Source organism: Mandrillus leucophaeus, unplaced genomic scaffold (assembly GCF_000951045.1).
Source record: "Mandrillus leucophaeus isolate KB7577 unplaced genomic scaffold, Mleu.le_1.0 Scaffold175, whole genome shotgun sequence".
NCBI lineage: Eukaryota > Metazoa > Chordata > Mammalia > Primates > Cercopithecidae > Mandrillus > Mandrillus leucophaeus.
In genome coordinates this window covers 409,890-432,595 of record NW_012101754.1, presented here as the reverse complement: position 1 = coordinate 432,595, position 22,706 = coordinate 409,890, and the positions used below count along the sequence as shown (strand labels likewise).

General features: G+C 42.7%; 1 protein-coding gene across 1 annotated transcript in view; it reads left to right on the top strand.

Annotated features, from left to right (window-relative positions):
- NALCN (sodium leak channel, non selective) overlaps nt 1-20,862 on the top strand; it is a 323,614-nt gene extending 302,752 nt beyond the window's left edge. Inside the window, exons 35-43 of the mRNA XM_011977215.1 lie at nt 717-865; nt 1,705-1,798; nt 6,282-6,414; nt 7,075-7,190; nt 9,158-9,315; nt 12,559-12,709; nt 14,706-14,855; nt 16,597-16,714; nt 19,181-20,862. Coding sequence (XP_011832605.1) covers nt 717-865; nt 1,705-1,798; nt 6,282-6,414; nt 7,075-7,190; nt 9,158-9,315; nt 12,559-12,709; nt 14,706-14,855; nt 16,597-16,714; nt 19,181-19,374 — 1,263 coding nt within the window. The 3' untranslated portion in view covers nt 19,375-20,862. The remainder of the gene's footprint in view (nt 1-716; nt 866-1,704; nt 1,799-6,281; nt 6,415-7,074; nt 7,191-9,157; nt 9,316-12,558; nt 12,710-14,705; nt 14,856-16,596; nt 16,715-19,180) is intronic.
- The last annotated feature ends 1,844 nt before the right edge of the window (nt 20,863-22,706 follow it).

Genomic DNA, 22,706 nt, shown 5'->3' with positions numbered 1-22,706 from the left:
CTGCCTCAGCCTCCCGAGTAGCTGGGATTACAGGCATGCGCCACCACACCCAGCTAATTTTTGTATTTTTAGTAGAGACAGGGTTTCACCATGTTAGCTAGGATGGGATTCCAGATTTTTTAATAGTATTTGTTAATGTTCGTGGGTATACTCCACATATATTTTTCATTTTTTACAATGCTGTTTCCTTTTTTATTATAAACATTATTTCATATATACATTCCATATGTACACATAACCAATATATTTAATATTTTATAGTTATTTAGTATTATACCATTGCTTAGGTTTGTTTCTGTGAAAGTCTATTTGTGGAAGAAACCTGAGTTTACTTGCTATCAGTCAAAAATGTGTAGCCCTTATCATAGAGAATTGAGGAGCAGGAGAAGAGAAAATGGAAGATGAAAATGCTTAGTGTTACTCTTATTAATTTGTGTGAAGAGGCTGAAATGTTTGAAGAATAACATTCACCCAATGCCTGGTGGGTTTTGAAGAATATTTAGATTTAATACCTTATAGAAAGCAACTTTCAAATGATATACCTAAGAATCACTTTTGAGCCAATCTGCTTAAAAATTAGTTGCTACCCAGGTCTTCCATAGCTTAATGGATTGAATATTCTCTCTCTCTCTCTCTCTCCCTCCCGCCCCTTCCCTTTCTCTCTCTCTCTCTCTCTCTCTGTCTCTCTCCCTCTCCTTCCCACCCCTGGTCCCCAGGTAACGCTAAAGATGCTCCTCTTGACAGTGGTCGTCAGCATGTACAAGAGCTTCTTTATCATAGTAGGCATGTTCCTCTTGCTGCTGTGTTACGCTTTTGCTGGAGTTGTTTTGTTTGGTACTGTGAAATATGGGGAGAACATTAACAGGTTGGTGTATGTTTATCTTTCTATTCATTTATCAAGCAAACCCTTTAGTAATAAAATTTTAAATAAACAAATGCTTTTTGTCTACTAAAGTCTAGGAGAGGGGAAGGGGAAGTAATCTGTTGGGAATTAAAATAGCCAAGTTTTAAATGATATTTTTCCAGTTGAAAAAGGTTATTCAACTGAAAAGGTCTAATTTCAAAACCTTAGAAAATTTAGAAATAAAAGAAAACAAAAAGAATCCATAATTCCACCAACATTCAGTAATCATCACTCCCAATTCCAGCACTTTTTCTATCTACATATTGCCAAAAAATGATATACTATTTTTAGTTGGAACAATTTTAAGATAACTTTGGGTTTCTTTCTCAGGAAAATATGGGAAGTAAGAGCCCCCCAAATGGTTGTAATATATGAAAAGCAGTTTTCAATGATTTGCCTAAGTTTTAAGGATGCATCTCATTGTTTTTTTTTTTTTTAAAGTCCTGATACAACAAAGTATATACCAATATGTCTGGTTGTAGGAATTAGCTACATGGCTGCCCCACCTTTTATAGCATCCTCCAAGTGAAAGAAGGAATCACTTAGTTGCCAAAGCCTGCCTACTTAGTCATTCAAGATGAATGGCAATAAATTAGTGGTCATGCCAGAGTTGGGTGTTCAGACAGCTATATTTGGAGGCAAGTATAAATGACAAACTAATAAAAAGGTATAACCTTTGGAAAAGGTAACTTAGCAACCAAATTTACTACAACCTCCACTTGTTTTGGTGGTGGCAAACTATGCTATTTCATGACAAACCCTTCTATTCACATTCTGTTAATTTTTTTTTCTTAAATTAGGCATGCAAACTTTTCTTCGGCTGGCAAAGCTATTACCGTACTGTTCCGAATTGTCACAGGTGAAGACTGGAACAAGATTATGCATGACTGTATGGTAAATATCTCTCACCATGAACAAAACTTAGACTTAGAATCAGCATGAAAGTCTTGCAACCCAATGTTGGCAGGATCATCCTTGTTAGCATCAAGACTTTGTGTATGAAATATAAATCCTGACACTTCAGTCCATAAAATTGCATTATTATACATTTCAATGCATGAATATTTAGGGCAAAATACTCAATTAACCCAACCTGAGCTATTGTAGTTCCATTCAACAAATATGCATTCTGTGGGTGTTGTTCTTTCCCTCCCATCTTTAATATTTTGGTAATCAAAGTCAAACAGGGAGCCCTTTAATTTAACATATTCAGTAGATAGTTCACTGCCCCTCAGCTATATGCTAGGTGCTAGGTCTTCAGCAACTCCAAGGCACACTCCAGGAGCTTACCTCAAGGGCTCTGAGCTACTCTTCCTTTATACTATAAAGTATACTTTATACTTCCTTCTTACTATACCTTGTCTTCCCCAAGCATCATCCTTCTGGTATCAGTTTAAATATCCATTCCTTCAGGTCTTTGCCTTCAGCTAAGACAGCCAGCTATATGTTCTTATGCTGCTCTATAGTTCTCCTTTGTAATAAGTATCACAGCTGTAGTGAATTATTGGCTTACATTCATTTATTTTATCTCTTTCTCACTATAGGACAGACCAATGCTATCTTATAAAAGTTCTGCAGTGGTGGAAATCTGCACTGTCTCATTCGGGGAGCCACTAGCCATATGTGGTTATGGGGCACTGAAAATACGACTAACACAACTGAGGAACTGACTTTTAGTTTTAATTTTATATTATTACATTTTAATTAACATAAATTTAAATTTACATCGCTGCATGGAGCTAGTGGTCACCATATTGGATTACACAGCATCCAACTGTCAGCAGGAAGAAGGGACTGGGCCTATGTCTTTCTTACCAGTCTCTCCCCAAACTTGGCACAAACCTAGCACAGAGTAGGAGCGCTAGGACTTCATGCATGAATTAACAAGGAGAATTTGCCAAATCAAATAGAACACAACGCAAAATTTAACGAATCTTAAATAAAAATACAAGCAGAATGCTGGGATTAAAGAAGAAAGAGCTAGTTTCTCTGGCTGAGAAAAACCAGAAAGTGCTGTCAGAGGCATTGGCATTTTATTGAGCCTGTAAACAATGAGAGAGTTTTTGATGACTTAAGTCTTGTGCTATTCCATAGCATCCCATGACAGTGTTCCAGGAATGGGGCTCACTCCTTACACAATTTGAACGTGAATTTGCTATGTACAGGCACACCTTGTTTTACTATGCTTCACTTATTGCCTTTTGCAGACTTTGCATTTTTACAAAGTCTTGTGTAAAAGACTTTATGGCAATCTTGTGTTGAGCAGATCTATCAGGGCCATTTTTCTAATAGCATGTGTTTGCTCACTTTCTGGTTCTTTATCACATTTTGGTAATTCTCACTAGTTCAGACTTTTTCATTATTATTATATCTGTTTTGGTGATCTGTGATCAATGATCTTTTGATGTTTCTTTTGTAATTGTTTTGAGGGGTGCCATGAATCATGCTCAATAAGATGGAGAATTTAATTGATAAATGTCATATGTCTTCTAACTGCTGCACCAAAGAGCTGTTTCTCCAACGCTTCTCTCTTTTCTTGGGCCTCCCTATGTCCTGAGACACAACAATATTGAAATTAGGCCGATTAATAACCCTACAATGGCCTATAAGTGTTCAAGTGAAAAGAAGATTCACACATCTCTCACTTTAAATCAAAAGCTAGAAATGATTAAGCTTACAGAGAATGGCATGTCAAAAGCCAAGTTAGCCCAAAAGCTAGGTCCCTTGCACCAAATAGTTACTCAAGTTGTTAATTCAAAGGAAAAGTTCTTGAAGGGAATTAAAATGCTACTCCAGTGAACACATGACTGATAAGAAATAGCCTTATTGCTGATATGGAGAAAGTTTTACCGGTCTGAATAGAAGATCAGACTAGCCACAACATGCCCTTAAGCTAAAGCCAAATGCAGAAGAAGGCCCTTACTCTCTTCAGATTTATGAAGGGTGAGAGAGGTGAGAATGCTGCAGAAAAAAATATTCGATGCTAGCAAAGGTTGGTTCATGATGTTTAAGGAAAGAAAGAAGCCATCTCCATAATATAAAAGTGTAAGTGCTGCTGATGTAAAAGCTGTGGCAAGTTATCTAGAAGATGTAGCTAAAATAATTAATTAAGGTGGCTTCACTAAACAATGGATTTTCAATGTAGACAAAACATCCTTCTATTGGAAGAAGATGCCCTCTAGAACTTTCATAGCTAGAAAGGAGAGGTCAATGCCTGGCTTCAAAGCTTCAAATGACAGACTGACTCTGTTGTTAGGGACTAATGCAGCTGGTAACTTTCAGTGGAAGCTAATGCTCATTTACCATTCCAGAAATCCTAGGTCCCTGCTATGGTTTGACTGTGTCCCCACCCAAATCTCATCTTGAATTGTAGTTCCCTTAATCTCCCTGTGTCATGGGAGGGACCAGGCAGAGATAATTAAATCATGGGGGTGGTTTCTTCCATCCTGTTCTTGTGATACTGAGTGAGTTCTCACTATAGCTGTCATGAGATCTGATGGTTTGATAAGGGGCTTTCCCCCGATTTGCTTGGCACTTCTTGCTGCCACCATGTGAAGAAGGACATGTTTGCTTCCCCTTCCGCCATGATTGTAAGTCTCCTGAGGCCTCCCCATCCCTGCTGAACTGTGAGTCAATTAAAGCTCTTTTCTTTATAAATTACCCAGTCTCAGGTATGTCTTTATTAGCAGCGTGATAATGGACTAATACAGTCTCTTAAGAATTACGCTAAATTTACCCTGCCTGTGCTCTATAAATGAAACAACAAAGCCTGGATGACAGAACAGCTGTTTACAGCATGGTTTTCTGGATATTCAAGCCCACTCTTGAGACCTACTGCTCAGGAAAGAAAAGATTCCTTTCAAAGTAGTACTGCTCATTAACAATGCATCTACCTGGTCAACCAAGAGCTGTACCAGGAGATGTATAAGGAGATTAATGTTGTTTTCATGCCTGCTAACACAACATCCATTCTGTCCATGGCTCAAAGAGTCATTTCAACATTCAAGTCTTACTATTTCAGAAATAGATTTCATAAGGTGAATAGCTGCGATAGATAGTGATTCCTCTGATGAATCTGGGCAAAGTACATTGAAAAACCTCTAGAAAGGATTCACTATTCTAGATGCCATTAGGAACATTCATGATTCATGGAAGGAGGTCAAAATATCATCAGCATTAACAGGAATTTGGAAGAAGTTGATTCCAGTCATTATGGATGACTTTGAGGGGTTCAAGACTTCAGTGAAGGAAGTCACTTTACATGTGGTTGGTAGACATAGCAAGAGAACTAGAATTAGAAATGGAACCTGAAGATGTGACCAAATTGCCACAGTCTCCTGATCAAACTTGAAGGAATGAAGATTCCTCCTTATGGATGATTAGAGTGGTTTCTTGAAATGGAATCTACTCTTGCAGAAGGTGCTATGAACGTAGTCATAATGACAACAAAGGATTTATAATGTTACATAAAATTACTCAATAAACCAGCAGCAGGGTCTGAGAGGATTGACTCCAAATTCGAAAGAAGTTCTATTGTGGGTAAAATGCCAGCAAACAGCAACATATGCTGCAGAAAAATCTTTCATGAAAGGAAGAGTCAGTTGATACGATAAACCTCCATGTTGTCTTGTTTTAAGAAATTGCCACAGCCACCCCAGCCGTCAGCAGCCACCACACTGCTCAGTCAGCAGCTGTCAACATTGAGGCAAGACCCTCCACCACCAGCAGAAGATTACAACTCACTGAAGGTTCAGATGATCGTTAGCTTTTCTTAGCAATAAAAATACTTTTTATTAAGGTCCGTACCTTTTTGGACATAATGCCATTGTGCACTTAATAAGCCACAGTATGGTATAAACATGACTTGCATATGCACTAGGAAACCAAAACATGCGTGGGACTTGTTTTATTGCAGTATTCACTTGATCACAGCAGGCTGGAACTGAAACTGCAATGTCTCCAGGGTATACCTGTAGAGTGTATATTCCCAAATCTTAACCCGTTACTTCAGTCAGAGAAAAACTTACAAATGTCTTTTTATTTGATTTTCTGCAGTTTGCATCACAGTGGCTACTTATCACTTGGGGCTGGTGGCAGAGGCAGAAAGAGTATCTAGTGGAGATCAGTTCATTTTCATTGTGCTTTTAAAAATGGCAGTAACCTTGGGATTCTACAAGATAACAGCATACAATAAGTGAAATATTCTTTACTTTTGCTATAGATGATGTACCCAATGTATGTGGCTTTTGAAAGCTTACTTTGAAGTTAATTATATTCTATATGTTTAGGAATCTATTCATTAACTATAGTCAGCTAAAAGAAATTTCTATTCTCTACTCTTATCCTCTCCTCCTTCTTCTGCCCCAATGCCCCAAAGGTTCAGCCTCCTTTTTGTACTCCAGATGAATTTACATACTGGGCAACAGACTGTGGAAACTATGCTGGGGCACTTATGTATTTCTGCTCATTTTATGTCATCATTGCCTACATCATGCTAAATCTGCTTGTAGGTAAGTGATGTTAGTTGAATACTTTTTACTCTTTAAACTCAGGTACTTAGATAATTATGTATGATTTTCAAGCAATTATCTTGGATTGCTTGAGGTGGGTGTTTCATGGCATTTTTAATTATAAATTGTTGTCTCTCAATCCAGAAGCTGAAAAGACCTTTGAAAGGCATGTAAATGACAGTTGACTGAAATTTTAAGAGTTGTACCATTTATTATGATCATTAATTTCAAAAGAGCTCTTCTCATGGACTGAGTTGAACAAATATCAGAGAGGACTGTCTAGCCTTGAAATATCACATTTATGTTTTTGAAAGGTACACCTTATTCACCCAGCCATGGGGCCACCCAGAACTCAATTTGACCTTTAAAAATGGCCCTGGAACTCTCAACTAAGAGTTAAAGCCAGCTGGCATGACTATCTCTATACACAGAATGTGTGTTTGTGCTTATGACCCTCATGCTTTGGAAAGGCAGGAGCTGCAGAAATAGCTTAGTCCAAGTGTAAACATGCCAATTTGGAAACCATACTAAAAGCACACTAAAAATCTGGCTTATGATGTAGGTGATAGAATCCATTATTAATAATGGATGTTTTACTCTTTCTGAAATATGACAGATTAGCATAATTGTCTAACTTCTGAATTTTTCTTTTTTTAAAAGCCATAATTGTTGAGAATTTCTCCTTGTTTTATTCCACTGAGGAGGACCAGCTTTTAAGTTACAACGATCTTCGCCACTTTCAAATCATATGGAACATGGTGGATGATAAAAGAGAGGTATGGGAGTGGGTTGTTGTTTCATGCCCCACCTCAAAGAGACTTACCAACATGTCTCAAACATTTAAATGGTTTTGAGGCTGACAAAGATTTCTTAAAATTAGCCAAAGTAGCTGCGGTTTGCTCTTCCTCTTCTTGTCATTGCTGTCATCAACCTCCACCTCCTTCCCTTCCTCCTATTCCTCCTCCTTCACCCCCTCCTCCTCCACCCCCTCCTCCTCCTCCACCCCTCCTCCTCATCCACCCCCTCCTCCTCATCCACCCCCTCCTCCTCCTCTTCCCCCTCCACCTCCTCCTTCTCCTCTACCTCTACCTCCTCCTCCCCCACCTCCTCTTTCTCCTCTACCTCTATCTCCTCCTCCACTTCCTCCTCCTCCTCTTCTCTCTTCCTCATCCTAGCAAACACTCAGGCACAGTTCTAGGCACTGAGGATATAGCAATGAACAAGATGGAACAGCTCCCGTACTCACAGAGTTTACATTCTAATAGGTGGAGACAAATAATAAAAAGTGAAATAATAATAGTATTAGTAGCAGTATTTCCAGAAGTTAAAACTATAGACAGTAGTTGGGGTTGGGCTGCACCGGCAAGAATGGCCATGAAGGTGGCCTGAGGGGTGCTGTGGGACATCATGTCTGAACAACACAAGGAAGGTTCTGCCAGAGTATTTGGAGGGAGATCTGGAAATAGTTCAAGAAGAGTTGATGAAGGGCACAAAGACCAAGGAGCCAGCATGGGCGTCACAAATGAGGGACCCCGTCAGTGCCCTCACCCCAATTTGATCCCTCTTCTTGGTACCCCCGCCCACCCAGGCTCCTGTCTCGAGGGCTTTCAAGATAGTGTGTGCCCTGCGTGCAGGGGATCTGAGCTCACTCTCAGCTCCTCAGGACCCACCTGTCTCTCCATAACTGTCACCCTGCTTTAATGTAATACACACATGAAGAACACACTGCCCTGCACACTGAGATGTCAGTAACTGGCAGGCAGTTGTGTTCACCAGTGTTCTGCCCAGCACGTTCATTCAAAGATCCAGCCAGGGGGGCATGGTGGTTTGTGTTGCGTGGGAGGTAGCAACACACCTTAGATTCTCAGTGTCTGGATCAGTTCTAACCAAGAAGAGGGCGGAGCTGGGGGCCTAATTCTCTTGTATATAGTTTTTCTAATCCTGAAGAAGACATGAAAAGGAGTTATGTCTTTTTTTTTTTTTCTTTTTGAGATGGAGTCCCACTCTGTCCCCAGGCTGGAGTGCAGTGGTACAATCTCGGCTAACTGCAACCTCTGCCTCCTGAGTTCGAGTGATTCTCCAGCCTCAGCCTCCCGAGTAGCTGGAACTATAGGCACGCACCACTGCATCTGGGTAATTTTTGTATTTTTAGTAGAGACCGGGTTTCACCATGTTGGCCAGGCTGATCTTGAACTCCTGACCTCAAGTGATCCACCTGCCTTGGCCTCCCAAAGTGCTGGGATTACAGGCATGATCCACCACAAGTTATCTTTTAAGGGCAGAAAAACTTGCAATAAACATTGAGACATTCCTAGCATCCAGATTGAGTGAAGAAGAGGATTACATGTCTGTGTCTTGTCCATTACCTTGTGTGAGTGCATTATGACCCACTCAGTGCATGCATTGGAGGCGGAGTCCATGAGACAGGCCACGTGAGCATCAGCCTGGTGAGGGCAAGAGCAGCATCCTGGGGGGCTGAGGGGGAGCTTCCCATGCCTCACTCCAAATGCTGCAATGTGGTGACATCCCAGAGAGAGAAATTTATCACTCAGTTTTCCATCCTCTGCTCTTCTCAGTGCACTTAATTCCACCAGGCTCCAAGGAGGTGACCAGCTTTCTTCACATCTGGTGCTAATTATGCTAGCTTTTGAGAAATAGCACCTTTTTTTTTTTTTTTTGAGAAACCCAAGTTTATCACTGAGGCCTGATGATGATTTGCTGCTGCTTGTGCTCTGCCACACAGGGGGTGATCCCCACATTCCGTGTCAAGTTCCTGCTGCGGCTGCTGCGTGGGAGGCTGGAGGTGGACCTGGACAAGGACAAGCTCCTGTTTAAGCACATGTGCTACGAAATGGAGAGGCTCCACAACGGTGGCGACGTCACCTTCCACGACGTCCTGAGGTACAAGGCAGGCTTTCACAGAGCTGAACCGGGGCCAGAAACTGCAGCCATCAGCCTTCAAGGCCTCTGCAGTGTGTTTCCAACCCAAATGCCACATCTGCTGTGGTCGTGAAGCAGGGTCACATGTCCCAGGTGCTAAGTGCCCTTTCCCGCTGTCCTCCAGTGATCATTTCCAAGTAGGTGCCTCACATGGGAGGGCTGGGCAGCCGTGCCCTGACGTCCCATAGGGGCCCCTGCCCACTGAGGTGCTCCCTGAGGGGAGAGGTTGAAGGGATCTGGGAGAGCATAGTCCCACCCCTTCCCTATGATGTGGGAACTGCCAGGAAGAGCTGAATGACTTGCTTGTGGTTACAGGGCTCTGGTAAAGCTGGGACTAACGTGCAGAGCGCCTCACTTGCACAGGTCTGATAAGAATTCGCCTGGCCTGCTCTGTGATGGTTGCCCCATTGGCTAAAACACCAGATTTTCCAGGCATTTCATGAGCACCCAGACAGGACAGAGGGTCAAATGGAGTCTCTGCCTTTTCTTCTCCCTGGGAGACTTCTGTATTTGTTTCCTTGGGCTACTGTAACTTGGTACCTTAAGCTGAGGGGCTTAAACAACAGAAAGGTATGGTCTTGAAGTCCTGGATGCTGGAAGTCCGAGATGGAGGTATTGTAGGGCTGGTTCCTTCTGAGGCCTGTGAGGGAGAATCTGGCCCAGCCTCTCCCCTGGCTGCTGGGGGTATGCTGCCAATGTTGGGCATTCCTTGGCTTGTGGGAGCATCAGCCTGGTCTCCATCTTCACATGGCATTCTGTGTGTGTGTGTGTGTGTGTGTGTATCTATGTTCAAATTCCTCCTTTTATAAGAACATCTGTCATATTACATTAGGAGTCCATCCTACTCCACTGTGATCTCATTTTAACTTAATTACTAATTACATCTGCAATATTCTTTTTCCAAATAACATTACATTCTGAGGTACTAGAGGTTAGGACTCCAACACATCTTTCTTTGGGAGGAAACATTTAACCCATAACAGCTTCTTCAGCAGGAGTCCATGGATAAAACAGAGGCCCATGGACTTGCAAAGGGAAACAATTACATCTTTATTTTCACTAGTCGGTCTTTGAAATGCGGCGTTCTCTTCCACGATGAATGTAGGCAACAAACCACAGTCACATTAGTAGTATCCGTGTCTTTGCTACCAGGAGAAATCATAGATATTTTCAGGTTACATAACTGACTGCCTTGGCTGACATCTTAAAATACCATTTATGCTCACCAGTGCTTCTGAGTTAGGGTAGTCATTTGAGCTCTGCTAGATGGTATTATTTAATGGAATAATAAAGAAGCACTTATGTTACTATATCACTGCCGTTTTAAAGTAATTTGAGAATTGTACTTTAATATAATTGGTTTCCTTTATAATACTGTGTATTTCATTCTGTGCATCTAAAGCATTATTTTAAGAAATGTCCCATAAGCTGCACTGCCACAGGGGCCCATGCCACAGAAAAAAATAACAGCGATTGACTAGCAGTAGCTCTTTTAATCACATAGCAGTACCTACCAGTAGTGTGTGGGGTGCTGTGTTGTGTCTCAAATTTCGGGAGAACTCAGGTGTACAGAAATATGCTTGTGGCCAGAAGCTAGAAAAAAAAAAAAAAGATCAGATCAGCACAGGAAGAATCTGGGAAAAGTTCTCACGAGTTATCAATTTCACCTCCCACTATTCAGTTCTTCCACCAACAAGCTAAAAAGCAGAAAATGGGATGGAGAAATGCATATGAATCACAAAGGATGTCATCTCTGTCAGAATGTTTCTGAGTCTTTCCTCCTAGTGACAAATTTTTTTAGGTTGACATGAGGCAGATAGGCATACTGTTGTCATTAATAGTTAACATTCAGCCTCTTTGGAACACACTGGTGTATCTAATAAAAATAGACCCAGGCAAAATCAATGGTGGGGCTGTTTCTCCCCTTCCTATTTATTCCCCTAGCCCAGTATATGATAAAAACAGTGAAGATAAAAGCAATGAAGCTTTGATGAGATTCTTGATGAGTCAGGGAAGAGAGGAAGAGAAAATTCATTTTGTTCCCTCTGTGGTGGGAAGAGATTCAGCAAAAGAAGAGAAGTCCAATGTACCAGTGCTCTCAAGAGCCTCCATGCTGTGCTTTGGGCTCTAGGGTGGAAATGAGCTCACAGAAGCGGGTAGCGCACAGGTGCACCAGGGTGCATAGGTCTGAACCATAACCTGGAATCCTGTGGCTACACCTGGGTGCATCACACTGCCAAGAGGGCCTGTCTTCTCCTGGGTGGTGGACTGCTCAGTCCAGGCATCCTGGGAGCTGCTTTACTGCCCCGTGACCCGCGATGCAAAACATCTGCTGTGTTGGCTTCATCTACCACTGCATGGGCCTGTTGTGTGTCAAGGGTTAAAAGGGAGTGGATATTCAACCCTGGGTTTGTTTTGTAGCCTCTAAAATTAATAAAGAAGGCCAGGGGTGGTGGCTCACACCTGTAGTCCCAGCTCTTTGGGAGGCTGAGGCAGGCGGATCATTTGAGGTCAGGAGTGTAAGACCAGCCTGACCAACATGGTGAAACCTTGTCTCTACTAAAAATACAAAATTAGTTGGGCATGGTGGCACATACCTGTAATCCCAGCTACTTGGGAGGCTGAGGCAGGAGAAATGCTTGAACCCAGGAGGCGGAGGTTGCAGCGAGCTGAGATCGCACCATTACACTCCAGCCTGGGCAACAAGAGTGAAGCTCCATCTCAAAAAAAAAAAAATAAGGAAGATACAGAAGGATGAATGAGATAAACAGAGAGGGAAATGGAATGCAGTGGGTAGGGAGGTGTGATGCACAGCCGAGCATATTAACCATCACCACGTGGGGTTAAGTGTGAAGAAAGTATTCGAGGCACAGTCTCCCTTCTGCAGAGAAAGTCCTGAGTCTTTACCTAGCCTGGATCTTTTGTTTTACAGGCACTTAGATGGCACTGCTATAAGAGCCTCACAGATATTAACTTACTTAGTCATTAAATAAAGGAGTTACTAGGACTATCTTTATTTTACAGACGAGGAAAGGGAGACAGAGAGAGGTGACAGGACCGGCCCAAGACACACGGGTGGTGAGGGGTGGCATCAAACGCTAGACTCGTTAGACGGAGTGATGTCCTCTCTGGATTTTGACATATCTAAAGGTGTAAATCTCAGGTAAATCAGAGCTGCGATTGCGGGTGTGTTCCCCCCACCAGCATGCTTTCATACCGGTCCGTGGACATCCGGAAGAGCTTGCAGCTGGAGGAGCTCCTGGCGAGGGAGCAGCTGGAGTACACCATAGAGGAGGAGGTGGCCAAGCAGACCATCCGCATGTGGCTCAAGAAGTGCCTGAAGCGCATCAGAGCTGTAAGTGAACTAACTGCACACGTGCAGGTTGGGTACCCGCCCTGCCCCGCCCGGAAGTAGGAGGACAAAAGAAAAGAGCTTCATGAACATGGGATTAGCTCCTTCTGTGATTGGCCTTCTATCCCTTTAAACTATGTCCACTACCTCCACTTACAGTGGTCAGATCTTGATGCAGACTTTCACTCTGGTCCACAGTCAGCCCTACCCTCTGTAGCAGAGTCCATTAGGAGTTTCCATGGAATCCCATTTTTATAATATGTCATGAAGACTTAAAAAGCAGTTTATTGGCCAGGCGCAGTGGCTCATACCTGTAATCCCAGTACTTTGGGAGGTCAAGTGGGGAGCTCAACTCACTTGAGGCCAGGAGTTGGAGACCAACCTGCCAACATGGTGAAATCCCATCTCTACTAAAAATACAAAAATTAACCGGGCATGGCACACATGCCTGTAATCCCTACTACTCAGGAGGCTGAGGCATGAGAATCACTTGAACCTAGGAGGTAGAAGTTGCAGTGAGCGGAGATCGTGCCACTGCACTCTAGCCTGGGTGACACAGTGAAACTCCGTCTCAAAAAAAAACATTTATTAATATTAAAATATGTCCATTTATTAAACTCCACTGTACAAAATTCTAGAATTTTCCACGTTGAATTTGCAAAACTACTTTAAATTGCTGCTAAAAATTTCAACAAACTGTGATAATGTTGTTTATTCTGAAAAGACCACCTCTCAAGATTAATGATGTTTCCTGCTTCCTGAGTTATAAGCCTATAAGATTGTCTAACTCATAAATTAATGAATGTATACTGCGTTGGCATATACTGTGTTTACAGTGAATGTTTCTATGAGATAATTACCTTTATGAATGCTTTTGGCATGTTTCACGGACGGGTAAAAAAACCCAAAGCAATCACTAAACATTTATATATAACAGCGATTGTTTCAATCCTCTTCCTCAGAGCAACAACATCAATTGCAGAAACATGTATTTCTATTGGAAGAGAAAAGATTCCTAGAAAAAAGATACAACTCAACTTCCTATAGCAAGGCCAGCTGCCCAGTGATGTCCCGTCACTGCTGGCCACTGTAGCTATGTTAGCTCCAGGGATCAATCTGTCCTCCTCTAGCTCTGAGAGGGCACAAGGAGCCCTGGCTTTTGTATATGCCAAGACAGATTGGTCTCCTGGATTGGCCTGGAAACTTCAGAACCAAGACAAGCACGAAGGTTTTCTCATCCACTCGAGGCACTTTGCCTCTTACAATTTGCAGGAAAGTGGGAAAGGGGTTGGGGTTGTATTGGCTTAATGAGCCTAGAATAAAATAAGAGGAGAAAAAAATAGAATAGCTACATTAGTAATTTTAAATAAGATACAAGCTGGCAGTGTCTCATGCCTGTAATCCCAGCACATCGGGAGACTGAGGCAGGAGGATCGCTTAAGACCAGAAGTTTGAGACTAGCTGGGGCAACAGAGTGAGACCTCCTCTCTGGGAAAAAAATAATTAATTAATTAGCCGGCCACAGTCATGCACACTTTTAGTCTCAGCTTCTCAGAAGGCTGAGGCAGGAGCATAGCTTGAGCCTAGGAGTTTAAGGTTACAGTGAGCTATAATAATCACACCACTGAACTCTAGTCTATGGGACATAGTAGACATAGATCCCATCTCAAAAAAAACAACAAAAAACAAAAAAACAGAAAACACCAACAACAAAAAACAAACATAAATAAAACACAAGCATCAATGACCGTCACTATTCCTATTGTTACACAAATGAAAATGGACTGAGAAGTCAACACATACCTCTCTAAGCCCACTTTTGCATCAGCCTACCTTAATTGAACGTTGAAATTAGTTCAGGATCTTTACCTGGAAATTCCTAAGAGGTCACCAATCATGCAGGTCTTAGGAGAGGGGAGAAGAAAATATGATTTGTGTGGCGGTGGGGCAGGCGCAATGCTGGGTTTATTTTACTAAACAAACAATCGCATTTCCATAGAAACAGCAGCAGTCATGCAGTATCATCCACAGCCTGAGAGAGAGTCAGCAGCAAGAGCTCAGCCGGTTTCTGAACCCGCCCAGCATCGAGACCACCCAGCCCAGTGAAGACACGAATGCCAACAGTCAGGACAACAGCATGCAACCCGAGGTATGGGCACGAGGCGTCCTCCATCCCAGGACACTCCGTGGGCTTCTTTCTTTTAATAAAAATAAATAAAATGGGTGCTGGTCACATCATTCAAACAAGGTGACAATATTTCTAATAGGAATATTTTCATTTTAAAAAAAAAGACAATGGAAATCCATTGATCCAGATTACGTCTGTGTCTTTGCCATCTTGGATGCAGTTGAGGTTATTTAAAAATATTCTGATTCATATGAATGCCAAAAAACAGTTAATGCCCTGAACTTTGTAATTCTGTAGTTTTATTTTTGTCTAAAGAGTGAACATCAGATCTAAGGGCTGCATTTTAATCTGGAAATATTACATGGAGTATGGTTTACATGAAACCCTGCCCTAAATGTTTTCCTGTCCTCACTAAAGTCATAGAAATTTGTGGTAGAATCAGTGAAAATGTTTGTAATTGGCTTTCAACCTCCTTAATCAGACTCATTAAAGATGTATCCTTTCTTGGTTGGGTATCAGAAGAACATATGGAATTCAGGACAGTTGGCTTGAGGAGTTTCTATTTATTAGGTCACGGCATATTTTCATTTTCAAACTCGATGTATGTGTCTATTTAAAAAAGTAGAGGGAGTTATCAGTGTCCTGGAGAGTCCTGTGCTGTGAGAAGCAGCTGCCTGGGAGGACCTGCCCCTTTATCAGGCAGCAGTTACAATTTGAGGTTAACAACGTGGAGCTGATCCTGTACTCTGTGCAGAGCCCCAAGAGCACCAGGCTCCGTGATGTGCAGCACTGCAGCCAGGGGCCGGGAATACCTTTGGAAGCCTAAGGCTCCATGGCCCAGCAGGGTGCTCCAGGAGGCCCACTGGTGCCATAGCCCAGTTTTCAGTAGATTTCATGTTTTGGGCTCCCCAGCCTTTAGAAATTATCTGCCACCGACTGCAGGGATTTCTGTGGAGTTAGTCAACCAAGGGGCAAGGTGAGGCATCTACAGTGGCCTTGCCACTGGTCACCCTGAAGATGGTTGGCAATGTCTCGCATGGGGGAGGGAGGCAGGCTGAGGTCAGGAAAGACAGTGAGACAGGGCCAATGAGGCCGGGGAAAGTGACGATTGTAGAGGCCTCTGTTTTTAGATGAAAAAGCCTAAGAGGTGACACACACACACACAAAAAATATCCAAGAGGGGATATCAAAGAGATGTGAAGACCAAGGCTTTTAGAAAAGGGAGAGCTGACAGGTGAACCCGAGAACAGGTGAAATGTGTGGGAAGTCTTGGCATCTCTCTTTGACTTTAGCTTAGATTGTTACCGGCTCCATCCTCCGCCAGGGCCCATCATACAGCTTTGCCTGAAGAGAACTCTTTCCCTGAGGCTCTAAGTGTGGATCTCCAGGCTGGTGAAAGTAGACTGCCCCCATCCAGCCGGTCCCCACGGCCCCACCTTCCTTCCTTCAGTGTCCCGTCCTTGCCCCTTGATTTGCCAGCAAAGATATGAAGGGAAACAATGACATTCTCAGGCACGGAGGGGACTGAGGCAGTGGGGGTTTCCTGGGAAGAGCGGTGTCCCCTTCAGCACGACGTGCAGTGGTGGCTCTTTTGCTTCTGTGACCCTTTATACCCATGTTCCCTTTTCCCCATTATGGACATTCTGAGTCCATGTTGTTCTTCCCGCTTGTCCTCCTGCCATGTGTTTTCCTTTCTTATAGTAAAAGGAGGAGAGCACAGGGTTGAGAAAGACAGTAACTGCATGCTTCTCCTCCCATGCAGACAAGCAGCCAGCAGCAGCTCCTGAGCCCCACACTGTCAGATCGAGGAGGAAGTCGGCAAGATGCCGCTGACGCAGGGAAACCCCAGAGGAAGTTTGGGCAGTGGCGTCTGCCCTCAGGTAGGTACATCCAGGCATTTCTCCAGCGATCGAGGCATTTGAGAGGTGTTTACTCTGTTTGTGTGTTTTGGGTCTTGCCTTTCAAAATGCACGTCTGCATCTACAGTTGTTTACAGACAGCAACATAATGAAAAATGTAGTCTTGTCAAAAACACTGCCCCCAAAAATAACTTCTCTAAATATGACTTACATTAGCCCCCATTTTCTGGGTACATTTCAGGCTATCGTGGTTGAGAAGCCAGCACCTATGAAAAAGCCAAGATTCAGAAAGAGGGAGAGATTTCCAAGGGCTTTCTGTGTGCCTCAAGGCATGCTCAAACATGGGCAAAATGTATTTAATTGAAGAGGGAGTGGGCAGATGCACTCATTCAGAAAATGCCACCAAGTTCTCCAAAAAGGGACAGGCCCCCTATTTGTCTCAGAACACTTTGCAGCTGAGCTGGTCACTGGCTTTAGGCAAGCTGCTTTACCTCCGTACAGTAACAAAACAACAAAAAACATGTGGTACTCACTGTATGCCAGTCACTCTCCTAAGTGCATCACTTGTGTTCTCTCATTCAGTCCTTTCCTTTAATAAACCCATTATTTTCCATATTTTACTGATTCAGTCAGAGAATTTTCTTCTGTGGGCTTCTTCTGTATAGGGTTTTGGACAGCCAGGATAATCCCATTAAAAGCACTCAGGAATGGAGGGAGAGCAATGCTCCCCACAGCCCAGTGTCCTTGTACGTGTTTTTCTCTATAGATAACTAACTTCATGCTAAAGCAGGAGCTTTATAATGATCTTTAGCTGTGCCCCAACGTCAGCCCAATCGAAGTTAGATGTGTAGCATATGTGTTCCACAAAGCAGATGACAGCACAGCTTACATTTTGAGGCTGACGATGTTCCGTGGATCTTCACTGGGACTACCACCAAGGAAAGTATCCCCTTTCATATTCAAGAATTTATTTTTCAGAGATCAGAGAAGATGTAGGTTCTTCCTGATTCAAACACAGCAGAGAATGACAGCATCAAGACAAAGCAGATGGTGGTACCAGGTCACAAAAAGCCTTCAACTACAAGCTGACTAGGTTCAATTTTATCCTGGAGGCAATTAGGAGCTAGCAAAGATCTCTGAGCCGTATGTGATTTTTGGAATCTATGCTTTAGGAGGTTGACTTGGCACCAAAGGACAAATTGTCCACAGCAGAGCCTGGAGGCAGGTTACAAGCTGGAGGAAGTTACCACTGTGTGAGCATGAGGCAACAAGGGCATGGACAGAGCTGGGGGCCAGATGCTGCAGGGACAGATAGGAGAGGTGACCTGGGGAGAATGCACAGTCCTTGGTATTCATTTAAATGGACAAAAGAAATGATGCTGTCAAAAGTACTTCCATTGGGCCGGGCGCAGTGGTTCACCCCTGTGATCCCAGCACTTTGGGAGGCCGAGGCAGGTGGATCATTTGAGGTCTGGAGTTCAAGACCAGCCTGGCCAACATAGGGAAACCCTGTCTCTACTAAAAATACAAAAATTAGCTGACCGGTAGCGGTGCGTACCTGTAATCCTAGCTACTTGGGAGGCTGAGGCAGGAGAAACGCTTGAGCCTGGGAGGCAGAGGTTGTGGTGAACCAAGATTGTGCCACTGCACTCCAGTCTGGGTGAGAGAGAGAGAGAGAACCTGTCTCAAAAAAAACAAAAAACAAAAAAAACAAAAAAACAAAACTTCCAGTGGTCCATGCCTAGGTGGTCCCCACCAAAAACTGTGATCGTGAAATAGACATGCTCTTGGGGTCAGGCTGAGTTTGGGGAGGCAGAGGGGAAGAAAAATAGTATTTTGAAGGGGCAGCAACAATGTCACCAGGTGTCATGCTATGCACTTTCTTAAGTCATCTCATGTAACCTGTTTTAATCCTGACAATAGTGTAATTAGGACATTTTCATTGTCTTCATCTTACAATGGAGGAAACTTGGATTCAGAGAGATGAAGTTGCCCATAGCTCTACATATCCACAGGTTACAGAGGTGGGTCCCAAGACCATGACTGTGAGGCCCCAGAACCACACCTTTCCTCCCGTGCCCTCACTGCATCCCTCCTCGCCTTTACTGTGGGTCACACTCTCCTTCCTTTTTGTTTTTTTCTTTATTGCGTATGCTAATGAATGCACAGGTTTCTATGACACTTAATAGTTCCCAAATTGGAATTTTTAGCCATTTTCTAGTTTTTGTAATTATTTCAAAATGAAAGGGGTGAACAGCACTTTCTTTTTCCTCCAAGTGGCATCATGAGTTGTCCATGAGCATAATTTAAAAAAAAAAAAAATCGTGAACATAAAGAATCAAGTCCTGAAAAGGATGTTTACTTAGCATCTGTGGATAGAACATATTAGCCAAAAGTATCACTGATGGGAATATCATGGGTTTTTAGGAATGAGTACAATAGGGCGGAGCACTACCAAGTGGCTCATAGGACTCATTAATTCCACAGCACCAAAACCAATAAGCCATTCAGTGTCCTCAGTCAACTTACGGTTTGGAGGGAGGACAACCATGAAATCTGTCGTGTGCAAAATGAACCCCATGACTGACGCGGCTTCCTGCGGTTCTGAAGTTAAGAAGTGGTGGACCCGGCAGCTGACTGTGGAGAGCGACGAAAGTGGGGATGACCTTCTGGATATTTAGGTGGATGTCCATGTGGATGAATTTCTAGTGGTGAAAACTGTTTTCTAGTAATTTCCTTGATTGTCCAGTGAGCAATCTGTAATTGATCTATAGCTGAATTCCAACTTGTCACAAGATTTTTATAAATTGATGTTCATCCTGCCGCAGAAAGGCATAAGCTGCATGTATGATAGGTCACTATCATTGCTCAAAAAAATTTTGTATACTGACTGTACTGATAATATTAGAAACGATACAGCAAGCAAATGTATATCACTCAAAACTGTCATATATTCTGTCTGTGTAAACTAAGGTATATATTCATATGTGCTCTAATGCAGTATTATCACCACCCCCCAAAAGAGTGCTAAGCCCAAAGTGGCTGATATTTAGGGTACAGGGGTTATAGCTTTAGTTCACATCTTTCCCATTTCTGCTAGAAATATTTCTCTTGAGAGAATTTATTATTTATGATTGATCTGAAAAGGTCAGCACTAAACTTATGCTAAAATGATAGTAGTTTTACAAACTACAGATTCTTCTTTTTCTCACGTTATATTTTAAAATATACACAAGACATTTGGCGACCAGAACAAGTTGATTTCTCTCCTCAGTTATGCTAATGAAACTATTGCCTCCTCCTGAGAAAACTGCGTATGCAAGCACCAGGCAAAGAAATGGACTCAGGATGCTTACTGGTTTATAACAAACCTGTAGATAGATCACCTGAGTGACACAGTTGTGCAAAGATGTTAAGTTTCTTAAGCAGCCTTTTAATAATTGAGTTTAGCAAAAAGAATAAAACTGTATAGCTCAATTTATTTTTAAAAAATCTTTGCATGTGTGATGTTATTGTTGGTTTCATTTCTTACCCAAGGTATGTCTGTTTTGCCACAAATCAGCTGAGTCATTTCATTATGGGTTGCTCCTAACACACCATTGCTATGTTACATTTGAAATGACATCTCTGTTACCAGAATCTCCTATGGAAATAATGGTGTCCTGCAAAATCTTCCTCTGAACTCACAGGTTAGGGATCACACAACTTAATCATTTTTCGTTTTTGTTTTTTTGGTTTTTTTTTTTCCTTATATGTCGGTGGCCCATGTCCTCTGGGAAAATTAGAAAAGCCAAAGTGCTGTTAGATTTCTTGTGCTGGGTTGGCCAAGTAGAAGTGGACTCAGACCTTCAACTATTTTATTACAGATTGGACATTTGCTGTTCAGATGTGTTTTAGCAGAGGGATTATCTCAGAACCCTCTGACCTCCAGGTTGCTTTATGATCTATTTTTCTCTATTTAACATTCCTCAGACAGGCAAATAGCACATTCCTTCTGTGTCACAGATGTGTCATGGTGATGGCAGGCTACAGTTTATATGATTCATTGTAACTATGAGATAAAGAACAACCAGTCCGTGTGGCCAAAAGGATTAGATTTGATTTGATGTTCACTTGGAGTTTACTTTTTGTACATACAAGATAAAATAAATATTGGATTTGTAAAATAATTTACGCTGAGTTGACCATTTTTAAACCCTTTTCTTGGCGGGGCAGGCACTCGGTAGCAGCACATTGCAAACCCTGGATTGAACATTCAGTCCATAATTAGTTGGCAAAAGCTGTGTCCCTGATATCCATTTCAGCTCAGTTCTCTGAGCCAGAATGTTCCTTTTACATTTGTGCTGATAAGGCTGAGTGAATACCCTGCGCCTTCCAAGCCTCCAATGAACGGAAAAGGCATTTACAGGTCCAGGGCATGGGTCTGTACTAGTGCTGCATAAAAACAAGATGTTTTTGGCTCATTACACTTGAGAAATACAGCTTCATTCTCACGAAACTGCTGAGCCCTTCCTAAAACGTCTGGAATTGATGTTCAGCAGAACATCATTGTTGTTCATTCTGCAGTGAAGCCAGGGGCAGAATACCAATGTATTTAAAGCCATAGCACTCTATATTTTCAATGAAGCAAAACAGTCACACACTTCCTGTGGGGCTCCTCACCACAATTTTCCCGAAACAGAGCAGATGCAAGCCAGAGAAAGTAAGTGCCACCCCCTTTTAGATTTTACCCCTAGATACGCAAACATATGAACAATCCCGTTACACAGATGGGAAAACTTGGGCCACAGTGTTCCCTGGTCCTTAGGGAAGCCAGACACTGATACTAATCCTGTCATCACACCACCCACTGCCTTTAATTAGAGGACGCTGTCGGTTCCAAAGGCACCAGAAAGCGTATGGGGTGGAATACTTGACTCAGAGCCCCTGAGAGAGCAAGCCACACACGTGTGGCCCTTATGGCAATTCAAGGGGATTCAAAGGGAACAAGGATGGACAGAATGGAAGGGCTGATGCTATTCACTCTATTCTTAATGGTGCTTCCAGATCAACATCCATCAGCTGGCTGTGCCTTGGCCAAGATGATGAGATAAGGGCACGTAGAACTAAAACCAGCATTATAAAGCCTTACAGGAAAGCAGCTTTAAGCCAGTGGAATGATGTGTTTTGTGTTTGCCTGTTTCTTTGTAGGAAGTGGCATTCTATACATGAGTGATTTTCAATATATTGGTAAGCAGTGGAACTGTTTCTCAAAGTCCTTCAACAGATCCCAAAATTTTAACCAGCCAAAAGCCAGGCAGCCCTGGTTGAAGTTGAGGTGAAGATGAAAACGCCACTCATATGGTCTCTTCTCACCTACTATTACGGGTCCCCATGATATAAGGTAATTGTTAAATCTGCCATAGGAAGGTGGAGTGCTGATCAGAGGAGGCTTTTGGAGTGGTGGTGCCATTTGAATTAAGTATTAAAGAAAGAATAATTGGATTTAAATTGTCATAGATGGGGAAGCAGCAGACAGAATGATGCCTGGAATAATAAAAGGAAGATTATCAAGGAGAGCGTCAGTTGACTCTATTCAATGAATTCCAAATCTTCTGAACAGGTGTGCAAAGGCAAGACTGGAGACTTGGTCAAGGGCACGAAGAACCTTGAATGCCCTACACTTCATGTGGACAGTGCTCAGTAGAAAAGGGGAGTCTGTAGAGGTGGGGAGGGAGGAAGATTATAGTAATAATGCAAGACACAGGCTTTAGGAGGAGCACACCGGGAGCAATGTGCAAAATAGAATTGAGGAGGGAGAGACAGATGCAGGGTGAATGTTTACAATACCCCAGCTCTCCAAGAGAACTGTGGTTCTAGTTCTCCAACCTCGAAGTTGAACTTCTATAGCAGCACAGGACATGGAAGGAGGATGGAGATGTGACAGGGACTTACTGAGATGAAAGGGGCCGCAGGACCCCACCACACCGGGCTTATTCATCTTGCACCAATGACTTGCTCTTCCAAACAACAC